The sequence below is a fragment of the Chaetura pelagica genome, unplaced genomic scaffold, assembly GCF_000747805.2.
Source record: "Chaetura pelagica isolate M959 unplaced genomic scaffold, ChaPel_1.0 scaffold79, whole genome shotgun sequence".
Lineage (NCBI taxonomy): Eukaryota > Metazoa > Chordata > Aves > Apodiformes > Apodidae > Chaetura > Chaetura pelagica.
In genome coordinates this window covers 2,905,700-2,918,023 of record NW_009969339.1, presented here as the reverse complement: position 1 = coordinate 2,918,023, position 12,324 = coordinate 2,905,700, and the positions used below count along the sequence as shown (strand labels likewise).

Sequence of the window (12,324 nt, the reverse complement as noted above, 5' to 3'; positions counted from 1 at the left end):
GTTCAGCAGTTGTCATCCATCCCTTGTCCTGTCAGGTGTCTGCATATGTCTGTGTTAATTTTGCCAGCTCTGTTCTCGGCACAGAGCACTGGGAGTACAAACAGAAAAAGCTGCCTGGCTGAAAGGAGGGGAGGTTCCTTGCTTCTTTCTCTCTCATTTGTGTATCTTGAGTATTGCTACGGGCAGTGCATCTCCTTTTGGCAGAACAAACCGTTAGGCTCTTCTACACAATGCCCTGCAACTTTTCCTGGAAACTGTCATTTTATATTGAGCACTTCCAAGAAGAAGGGCAGAATGAGATACCTCCCAAGTTTAGCAGGAAATGATGGAGTCATCAGGAAAGGACAGTAAGGGAGAAATGAGAAAGCTCACCTGTCTGGCAATGTTTCTGTCCTGTGCAGAGCTAAGCAGACAGGTCCTTCTCTGCCCCCACTTCTCCCACCTGTGTGGGCTTGGGTTGGAAATTCCTCCCCACCGTCATCACACACTGACTGACTCCACCTCATGTCTCTGTGTTCATCTGTATAAATGTGGGCAGAGCTGAGCTGAAATCCACAGTTGGGATTGTAAGAGTCTATTGTTGTACAGAGTAATAATTATTGTATTTCAAACCAAGAATACTGTTTGTAAGTGTGGATGCAAAGCAGTACAGAGACTTTCACTCTTTGTGAGGTTTTGAACGTGGTGATATGTTTTCCTTTCCTGCAGACATTTTCAGAAGTTTTTCTTCATGCCTACGAACTGAAACACGTCAACAGCTCTGCACAGGAGTGGGTTGTCAATAACTGGTCCATAGTCTTCAAGTGTTCACAGATTTTATAGTATAAAGCACAGAGTAAACATGTTCTGATGTATTGATTTCTCTTTTCAGTCTGACGCAGGTGATCCGAAAGTTTGCGAAGCAACTGGATGAGTGGCTGAAAGTGGCTCTTCATGATCTACCAGAAAATCTACGAAATATCAAATTTGAATGTATGTATTGCCCAATTTCTCTCCTATTAGCTTGGGATATATATAGTGTTTATTGATTACAAATTAATTGGAAGTGAGACTAGTGTTCTTTTAGGAAGTAAAACCTGTCAGCGTTATTAATGTTGCATTCATTTACAATCTTCACTTGTTTCTGAGAACCAATTTCATTTAGTGAAAGGAGGTGCTGCTCAAAATGAAAAGAATTGCTTTTCCTTTCTTCTGGATTCTGATAAGAATTAATTTTGTTGATAGTAAGCAAACATTAGGGATGATATTAGGCAGAGGAAATTATTAAACAAACCTTGAGGCTAGCACAATTTGAATACAGCTTGAGGCCCTTACTCAAAAAAAGTGCCAGAGTTAAAAATGAAGGAGATCAAATTACCCTGTCACCACAGGAAAGGGCACTAGTCCTTTTCAGACGTGCTTTGTAGATGCCTGCAGTGCACATCACCTATTGATAAAGCCTGCTTTATTTCACGGCTCTCAGTTCTTTGCCTTTCATGAGCACTAAATTCCACACCACAAAGTTAAAGGAAAGAAAGCAAAAAAACCCACAACCTAATTTAGGAGAAGGATTAACTATTTTGATCAGCATGGAAAATGAGGCGTATATTTTACTGAGAACAGTCAGGTTGTAAGTTGGAACTACTAATTTTAGGTATATTGTGTTGTTTACTAGTTTACTTTAGAAGTTACACAAAGTCAGAACTGAGAATCTGTTTTATCACATCTTTGTCAGTTCAAAAATATCAAGAACCTGCAACAGCAAAATCTTTTCTGAACTTGCAGGGAGAGATAGACAATGTCCTTTGTCATCATTCTTAATCTGTTCTATTTTACTGCCTCTACATACAATACAGAAGGAAAACTTGCTGTGTCGCCAAATATAATGCCTGTTTGGATAGATATGCAAGTCTTTATTGATTTTAGTATAAGGAGAAACTTAAGAGCATCGTGACTTTTACATGAGCCTTTGTTGCTTCTGCAATTGTTTCCTCCTCACGAGAATGTGTGATGTCGTGCAAACCAGTGGAGGCAGTGACAGGAGTAACTGCAAGCCTTGGTCAGCTCTGCAGTTCCCAAGTCATGGATTTCAGACAAAAGATGCACAATACAACATTTTAAAATCCCGGTGTAGGAGATACCTTAATACAAGGTCTGCATTGCTTAGGAAAAGCTAAAATAGGAGGAGAAGGCTAACAAGTACCTCTGGGGCCATCTTACCCCCATAGCATGTCAGTACATCATGTCATCTCTTTCAGAAACTTTGATCAAATGCTACCTGAAACTGATTTTAGCTTCTACTAGTCCAGTCAGAAGAGTCCTCTAAAACTTGTTTGCATTAAGACCTAGAAACCTTTTCTAATTTCCACACATAATGTAGCTATCATTATTTTGTGGTCATTTGTTCTTGCTCCAACATTTTTCTTTCTATTAAATAATCCTTTCTGGTCTTCAGTTTCTTTGTGTATCAAGAGAAAATTTGCTGTGCTGAACAAGCGAAACTTTTCTATTGTCCTCTACGTTTCTCTTGTCATCTCATTATTCACAACATCTATAAATCATTCCTTGTAATCTGCCTCTATAAAACCAATTGAGTATCCAGATTTAAGGGTTTAGGTCAAGGTTTAAACTGAGTTAAAACCAGGCTATTTGAATGAACGTTACATAGCTACAGTTGTATATAGGAAAAAATATCATTTTTTGGTTCTTGTCTTAGTTTAGTATTTTCAGAAACAATTTCATTTATTTAACATAGTATGTAAATACGTTTCTCTTCTTTCCTGCAGTGTCCAGAAGATTCTCACAAATACTCCGGCGACAGACGTCACTAAATCATCTCTGCCAAGTAAATATTTCAGTTACCCAAGTTTGCTGAATGCCATTTTTACTGACTTGTCAAATAATTTTATGAATTGGCAGGTTGGACTTTCCCCAAAGAGGAAGAGATCATGTTACCAGTTTATCTCCAGTACATATTGTGACCATCTAGACAAAATAAAAAAGTAATCAGCAAAAAATGCTTTTCTAAACAACTGACAACCCCTGCTCATTAAATTCAGCAGGGAACTTCTATGAAACAAAATTTTTATTTGATTTGAAGAGATGGATAATTTCCATTAAATAAATGAAAGACATTCCTTTGATTTCAGAGCAGTTTTGTATCAGGCTTATTGCAAAGCAAGAAAAAAATTCTGTATGCCTGACAAAAAGTTGAATCTCTAATTTTATATTGTAAATCAAATGCAAATTAGTAAAAAGCAAAATGGTTGAACCACTGGGATTTTAAATAGTAATATTCTTGCAACCATAGCAAGTGAATATAAAAACTGTTCTGAAATGTTTGCTTTTCTCCAGTTAGTTTTTAAATTATCTGTCAAAAATTCAAGAGGCCAAATTCTATGTAGTATAAAAAGGAGGAGGATGCATTTAATTAACTGATGTTTCACCCATGTATAGGAGCAGACTGTTTGTTTTCCCTGTCAAACTGAAAACTCCACTTTTGCAAATTGTATCCAACACCCCATATTAACCCTGTTAGTGGTGAAGGCCAGAAGAGGAAGCTCTGTGGGGAAAAAAAGCAACTTTTTGGTAGATTTCTTCCTCCATTGTTTTAGTGGTGGAGACAGAGATGCCAGTGCTACCTTTCCCCAGACTTTGTGGATCATCACTGAACTTTGGAGGATTGTAGGGAGGAAATGAAGATACGGAGACCACAACCTTCTGCCTCAGACCTAGGATCAGATTTGAAGGATTCTTCCAATGCATCATTTCCTTGGGAAAGCTGATAAACCTGAGTGTGGGTTGTCATCTCTGCTTCTTTTTCAGAGATGTGTTGACCATGACTATGTATGACTTTATGACCATGACCTCGTGTCACTTCCTTTTCTCTCAGCCCATCCTCCCTATTATCAACAGCAGACCCCTGTCTCAACCAGCCAAGAAGTGGATCTTGGTGGAGGCAAATAAGCTTTAACCTTTTCATGTGGCTGAGGAAAGAATGAGAGTCTTCATAGTTTGGGAGAGGGGAGGGTGCAAACCTGAGAGGGGTTTGTTTGGTTTTGGTTTGATTTTTCTTGTTGCCTTTTGGTTTTGAACTGAAGCTCGTCAAGAAAATCAGCAGAGCTGTTAGAGATTGAGGAGTCTAGAAACAGCACCACCAGATTGGGGTTGCCTCTCAGGGTTTGTGGTGGATGCAAGCAGAATACCTGCAGTTGATTGAAGTGGGAAAAATGACTTGGGAGTTTTCTTTGGTTAGAGGACCCTGTAATGTCCTTATGACATCAAGCTGGTGGGTGGGGGTCCATGAGGAGAATGAATTTAGTGAGCCTAGCTAAGGAAGCATAAAAGGGGATAAAGCCTATTTTTTAACCTAATAAACCATGAACTAATGAATAGATTGGATTGGATTACAGGCATCAAGAACGGTGATCCACAGTGCAGACATCACATTTCAAATGCTGGAGGACTGGAGGAATGTGGATCTGAATAGCATTACCAAACAAACCCTCTATACTATGGAGGACTCACGGGAGGAACACAGGAAGCTCATCATACAATGTAAGAGTAGAACCCTCGAATAAAGCCAGGTGAACTTGATTTCCTGCTGGAAACAAAGCTCAGTGAAAGTGACACTGTTTTTGCAGCCATTGGTTTGCCTGAAGGTTTAAGATAAAGATAGAGACATTTACCAAAATGTAAGGCAAAGCCCTCTTAGGGTCTTACATTTTGAGACATAGGTCTGGGTATGCTGACATTAACGACTGTGGGCAAAAACACTTGCACCCAAATTCAGGAGGATGTTTTTCCATGAACTTGAGCAAACTAAATCTATTGGTTAACCATTGAATCAGATGAAGTCCAGTCTCTCCTGCTATAGAATTGCAGGAGAGTTGTCCTTTGAATGGCTTCAGCACTAAAGTGGCTGCATATTTGAGTCCCTTGTAAACTTTTATTTATAAAAATCTTCATTTTACAGTGCTCTCCATAACAAGATATTTTGTTGGGGCAAGCTTTCACCCTATAAGTAGATGTCCCATATCAAGCAAACTCATTGGCTAATTTAGGTTCTGCATAGTATAGTCAAGAAAATGAACTATAAAGTGACTTTGGAGATGTTGGCAAATATCTTTTGCAAATATAGGACTTAACTTGCATTGTCCAGCAAGTGTGTGTGGTTATAAGCTTATATGTAAACCAAAGCACAGAGTTTGTCCCTCTGAGGCACTAGAGGTGATCAGCTTTGTCTTTAGCATTGTTGATAACCTCAGTTCCCTGTGAACCCACCTGTTGTGTTGCCATCTCTCACCTGAGAAGGACCAGTCATCTTTTATCCAGCACCAGCTTTAATGGGGAGCAACCCAGGCAACCACTTGTGAGGGCCCTGCAAGGGTAGGTTTGCTAATGGGGGCAACTCTTTCAGTGAGTGGCTGGGAAGAGGAGGGGTGACACCTTCACATGCACACTGGACCATGCAAGGTTGACTTTGGCACTTGACCCACCGTGATAACAGTAGAAGTCTTCTTCCCACTTCAGGGATGGGCTTTGCATTCCCTGTTAGCTCTGTTTTCCAGAAGAGGTGCTTTGGACTCTTTCCTCTCCTTCTTAACCATTGATTGATTTCCCATCAGAAAGGGCCCTTTTCCTTATTAGCAATATAGAAACTTGAGGTGGCAGCAGAGGAGGCAGCATAGAGTGAGACTGGAGTCCAGAAGCTGCCTGCATCATTCCTTCATCTCCTAGGTTTTCAATATCTACCCAGCGTCCTCCCATTGTCCATAAAAAGAAAGAGTTCTCTGTTATAATCCCTAGTAGCAGCAACAATTCAGGCTCCCATTCAGGAAATCTTCACTGCTTAGGGAAGATTTTAGTTTATGTGCTATTTAAATATAGACTTAAGTGTAATCAAATCAAATGGAATTTTCCTGAATGCTAATGGATTTGAACATGTTTTCCCGTATTTCAGGCCCATATAGTCCAATATGTGATTACTTAGAAATGGTAACTTAATATGAATGTTCATAACAAGATGGGATCCCATTGAGATGTGCAGATATGTATGGAATTTATTCTAGAACTTGAATGTTTTTCCCCTTCTGATGTTTATTCTGCTTGCCCGAAGACCTTTTCAAAGATCAGATTCTGTATGACTCATATGACATAGAATTAAGGCCTGTTTTCATATTCTTGGTTTTAATAACCAAGAAAGTACAATTTCCAGCTACTGCAACTGGGAGATAAATAAATAAATAAATAAAAGTATTTGAAAGCCAATAAGCAAGTTTAGAGAAAAACAGAAAAATCACTGGGTGTAAGAGAAGCTCTTTCCTGCTCTGCTGTGGTAGGTGTCTCTGACAAGGGCCCTCAGCACAGGGAAGACCTGTTGGAGAGGGTCCAGAGAAGGGCCATGAAGATGATCAAAGGGCTGGAGCAGCTCTGCTATGAAGACAGGCTGAGAGAGTTGGGGCTGCCCAGTCTGGAGAAGAGAAGGCTCCAGAGAGACCTTATAGCAGCCTTCCAGTACCTGAAGGGGCTACAGGAAAGCTGAGGAAGGTGTTCTCACCAGAGGGCAGTGACAGGACAAGGGGTAATGGTTTTAAACTGAAAGAGGGGAGATTTAGGTTAGACATCAGGAAGAAATTCTTCACCATGAGGGTAGTGAAGTGCTGGAATAGGTTGCCTAAGGTGATTAAGGCCAGGTTGGATGAGGTTTTTGTGCAGCCTGGTCTAGTGTGAGGTGTCCTCATAGCAGGGAGGTTGGAACCTGATTATCTTTAAGGTCCTTTCCAACCTTAGCCATTCTATGATTCTATCATTCTATGGTTTCTTCATTATTCTCTCTTTCTCAGATCCTGTTGAGGTATTTTTAATACTAGAGGCTAAACAGTTACTTTTCTGAAAGGTATCAAGGTCATTGTATACAGTTGCATTGTTCCAGCAGCAAAGCAGGCAACTGACTTGTTTTTCCGCTCTTGCTGCCCTCTTTATGCAGCATATAAGTTACTTCATCTCTTGATAAGGCAGTTTTTTGTCCAGACAAATACTCAGGTAAGGAGACAACATGTAGATTTCTCTGTGATCCTGTTCTGAATAAGGAAGGGTTGCCCATTTAATGAAACAAGGGAAGGATGGCCCAAACATAATTATTTCCCTTCATCCCCAACAAATTTTTCTGACCACCAAGGCTTTGCAAGTCTAAGTTAAAGAAAGTTACAGTCAGTTGTGAAGCAAAAGAATTCCTGCTCTTCTTGCAGGTCCAACTTGGAGACCAGGGAGATCGTTCTCTGCACCATTCTCGGGTAGCCTCTTTGGCTCACATCTCTAACTATCATCTCTAAGCTTTGCTTCTTCCACCTCCCTCATAGTCTTTTCTATGGTGGGAAACTCCTTACTCCTGTTATTTATAATGAAGCATAAATAGAAATGTATGGCACACTGAGATCATCCTGTAACACAGCAGGTAGAAGGTATCTTCTTTACTAACTAGGCCTTTTATTTTAGCTGAGATGAAGAATAGTTTCTGAAGGCAACAAAACACGTGACTCTTTGTCTTTCAGCCCTTGATTCTCATTAATAGAGACATGGAGGTTTAAGAACTGCAGTTGAACAATTTAGATGTTTTTACTTTATTTAAAAATTAATATGTGCAGTTGGGAGAGGTTACAGAGTATGCAGGTTGCTTTTTGAAGCTACTCTTGTATAAATATAATTGTTTAAGTTAAGTATAGCATTTATGCATTGATAGCAATTGGTTTTGAAGATGTAGAAGTTTATGGAAATGCTTTGTGTGTGTGTCTGGCATTGCAAACAGATGATTTACAGCAGTTAAATCATGTGTTTGCAACTAAAGCATTATACAGATGAGAGCCCTATCAACAATATTCACCCACTTGGTGCTTAGGAGATTTTTAAATGCATTTCTAAATGAATTTCATGCATGGCCTTTTCTCATTATCAGGGTAATGGCCCAACTTTGCACTCGTCATGGAGAGCACCATAATAATTTCACTTCTGGGCACACCAGACATTTATCAAAAGATAAATTTTAAACAACAAATTTAAGCAATAGATTTGCTCACCTTAAAATACTACTTCAAATAACTCAATCACTTTCAGTAGAAACATGAGAAGATATGAAGCAAATTTCCTGGATCAGCACCAAGAAAGATATTATTGTCATAGCTCGACAATTTAGTATAAAAACCACGGGAAACTTGTGATATTATTGGCACCTCTTTGTGACTTGTTTCTCTTTTGTTGAAAATGGAATCCAAGTCCTGAGGTAGGCTTTTATTTTCTTCCTCTGCCAGTGTATCAGGAATTTGATCACCTCCTGGAGGAGCAGTCCCCCATAGAGTCATACATCGAGTGGCTGGATTCCATGGTGGACAGATGTGTCGTGAAGGTTGGTATGCAAGGAGAAAGAGCCTGAGACAATGATGAGCTTTATGAGCTCTGTGCAAGTCACAGTTTAGTGAAGAATCTCTTGTTTGTTCTGTCCCAAAAGACAGAACTGGGCTGAGGTTTCCAATCACGTCAATATTTCAGGGGTATGGAGAGATGAGTTCAGTGTCATCCTAACTACACAGGGCAAATACAAAGCCTAATCTAGTCTAGCATTTTAAGATTTTAATGAAAAGGATATTTAAGCTACCTAATTAATTAATTTACATTCAAATGCAAGGATGAAAGTCTGTATTACCATTCAGTCCAGGTCACGTTTATGTTCCTTTTGACCTGTTTTGGGATACTAAGGGCATGTATTTTATTTTAATTTAACCATGTGCAGAAACCTACTAAAAATCTTTCAAAAATCTGTTCAAAACTGATCACGCCTCATCATAATTTTATGTAGAGTATGAAACTGTATGACTGTTTAAACTTCTGTCACTAACTATACTTTGTTCTATTAGAATTTCAATTTCTCATTCCAGTTGTTAGACCTACAAAATAGAAATGTATGTATATATGCTATCTCTCTCTGATGCAAAAGATACATTCAGAAAACAAATACTTCTCCAGCTCACTGTAAATATAGTAATAGTTTCGGGGAACTTTCCTTTTTGTCAGGGGAATGTAGTTTGGAATTTGGACCATAATTACTAATTTTAATGAAGAATTTGACATGAATTTTATTAGCTAATTAGATGAACCTAATTCCTTAACTCAATGTGTCCATAGTAAAGAAATTTTTGAAGACTTGATGCCTAAAGTGGGCTTTCTGGAAAGTATTTTTGCTAAGAAAATTACTATGTGAATTCACAAAAGGTAAAACATGAAGGAATAACAAATTTTATGTTCAATTAAAACCTTAATCAAATTATTAATTTAAATGTTTAATGTAGATCAAGCATTCTTGATTACAAATTGCTTCCTGGACTAGGAAACAAGAATGAACTTGTAAGTAATTAGGTTAGGATGATGGTTGTATCTAGTTACAAGGTAGCTCTCTGTATAAGATATTTTTTTTTTTCCTAAATGTTTTGTGTATTTTTTAGAGAGAAGATAATGGTAAGTAGTTTTTCAGTATGAAAAAAGAAGATAGATCTGTGCATCATTCAGCTGTATTGGGCGGTAGAAAGGAGATTTTCTCCATGTCAGATGTATCTGTTTTCTTGCAGGTAGCTGCCAAGAGACAAGGCTCTTTGAAGAAAGTAGCTCAGCAGTTCCTCCTGATGTGGTCCTGTTTTGGCACTCGGGTGATTCGAGACATGACTTTGCACAGTGCACCCAGCTTTGGTACCTTCATTTTGCTGTGATAATTGCTTTCCGTAGTAAAAACATTCTGTATCCTGGCTTGTAATGTACAGTTTAAATGAAAACATAATCAGTTTTCACATGTCCAGGGCTCTATTAAACAAAGAGCTGGGGCTATTGACATTTGGAAATAATGCTCAGGCAGATCCTTGTCTTCAAGATCTAGCCAGGGGGGCTGAAAACATTACTATATCCTTCTGTTTGTTGTTAGCCCTATTGGAGTTATCAGCCACAGGTCAGCTGGGAGGGTCCCTTACAAGAGCATCCCTTAATGCACTTCAGTACAAAGTGGGCCCTGTTACCCAAACTACTCTGACCCCAAGTTATGCTTAAGAGAGGTGACTTTGCACTGCAGTGAATGAAAACCTCTCCAGTGAACCACTTTGCCAGTTCTGCTTTTAAAGGACTTAGCATTTTAAACCAGTCCTTGTAAAATGAACATGTATCTATACCCTGGACAGATTCTCTTCCATTCTCTTAGAATTCAGTCAGGGTGGAAAAATAGACTTTTTAAATGGAAAAGCATGTTACTATTCTACACAGTTTCAAAAGGGGCTTTGTCTTGAACCCTGGGATAAAAACAGGTCAGATCAAAATCCGTTAAAAACAGGAATGATTGAAAATGGGCTGCTGTGTCATGCGAGTGAACATTTGGTTTTGCATGAGGTGTGGCTTTTGTAAATGCACATTTGTCTGAATGTGTTAGTAGAAGGTTAATATTGCATTATTTTAGGAAAGAACTGTATTGAGCAACTGCAAGGTTTTCTGGCAGTGCAGCTTTGACGTCCTTTATGCTGTTAGAATCATCTAACAGCATAAATTCAGATGCCATCAGAAATGGACACAGTATGATCTGTATTTATGACTAAATCTGAAACTAATTCCATTGGTTTCCCCCTGTAAACAGTCTTCCAAACAGGTATCATGAGTCACCATGAGACATCAGGATAGTGAGTATCCCCAAGCTGAACACAACTTCCATATGCTAGCTTGTGTTTTCAGCACCGGGATCATTGTCACACATATTTTCCACCTCCTCTAGGACTCATTTTCTCCTTGAGTCACTGCAACTTTTCTTTTGCTGTGGACATAAAAGTAGCTGATACTTCTTCACAGTATACTTCTCCCCAGCGTTAAAATATACCTTTGCACGAGGGTTGGATAAATGCTGAATTTTGCTTTCTAGCACTTTGGGTTGCTGCACTTCTCCCTGCAGGTATAATCCCAACCTGTGAAACATCTTGGTACCCAACAAATGAAAAAACATCTGCATTAGTGCAGTGATGAGGTTACACTGTTACAAGTCATGATATGCTGACATTAAGCTTCCCCTAAGGATACATTATTGCTACTGAATTGCACATTACAACATTATTTTTATTCCTGTTCGGGATATGTTTGTAAACTAATAATGCATTCTCCATTTCAGATTATCAGTCACCAAAACACATTTAATCAAACAGGGATTCCCTAAATAGTTATTAGAACACCAGCTGTATGGATGATTTGTGCAGTGATCCTCAGCTGTGATTTCTTACTTATTAACAGAAACATTTATAGACTTGCCTTGTAGCAAGTAAATGAGAAATTTGAGAATTACTTGTTGGTTTGAGTTTGGGACTCACTAAAATAGATCTTCCAAAATAACTTACCTGTTGTCTCTGTTATAAATGGCTCCTGAATGTCTCATTTTTGAGAACTTCAACTGCTCAGGTAATTCTGTAGGGTTTGAGGGTTTTTTTGTTTTTTAGTTGGTTGCATTTGGTTGAGGTTTTTTGTCTTTTTAGTTCACTGAGTATATCTGTGTGTACAAATGCATGATTGTGCTTCTTATATGAACACACACCTTTCAACCTGAATTTGATATGTTTATATGTAACCACAGTCAGAGAAAGAATGTACTGGTTGCAGCTGATGTGTTTTTCATGGGTATGTGGTATTACAGTTAGAACTGGATCGACAACTGCTTTCCAATTCAGTAGCCAAAGCAAGAGTTTTAAAAAAAAATAAATTAGAATCCCTGATCATGCTTAGTATGAAGCTGAGCTAGTTTGGAATTTTTATCAAATTCAGGAATCTTTATTTTTAAAGAAGAAAGATCAAAGATAATTATTTTGTATCTGCCACATTTTGGTGCTTAGCCCACAGTTGCCTCTCAGCAGTCTTGGAGCAGCGCTAATCACTGCCAGAACAAGCTCTCTAACCAAAAGGGCTGGAGGATTTGTCCTGTGGGAGGGTTTTTTCATATTTTGTGTAGAAGCCAGTCCACTTTGTACAATCCACATAACCATTTATTGAGCTGCAGAGGTCTGCAGCTGACTAGATGGGTTCTCTCCTTGGAGGTGGTGTGGCAAGAGTTGGTTCAAGCCTTTATTTATACAGGGTGAAATTTTCCCTGCCAAGGTGCAAGTCTAAGTGGAGGTGGGAGATCAGAGCCTCTGGATATTCAAGTGGAGAGTAAACAAAATTATATCCTCATCCTGTCAGGCAGCCTGGGCTGTCTCCACCTTATTTCCCCCAAAATGTCCCAAATGTTGTTTAGCCATGGACAAAAATTTAGAATAATTTGTATTAACGATTCTTCTCTTTCCC

General features: G+C 38.8%; 1 protein-coding gene across 1 annotated transcript in view; it reads left to right on the top strand.

Moving 5' to 3' along the window:
• RFX4 (regulatory factor X, 4 (influences HLA class II expression)) overlaps positions 1-12,324 on the top strand; it is a 103,178-nt gene that overhangs the window by 63,170 nt on the left and 27,684 nt on the right. Inside the window, exons 9-13 of the mRNA XM_010005854.1 lie at positions 872-972; positions 2,766-2,824; positions 4,392-4,536; positions 8,286-8,380; positions 9,597-9,714. Of these exons, the coding sequence (XP_010004156.1) occupies positions 872-972; positions 2,766-2,824; positions 4,392-4,536; positions 8,286-8,380; positions 9,597-9,714 (518 nt within the window). The remainder of the gene's footprint in view (positions 1-871; positions 973-2,765; positions 2,825-4,391; positions 4,537-8,285; positions 8,381-9,596; positions 9,715-12,324) is intronic.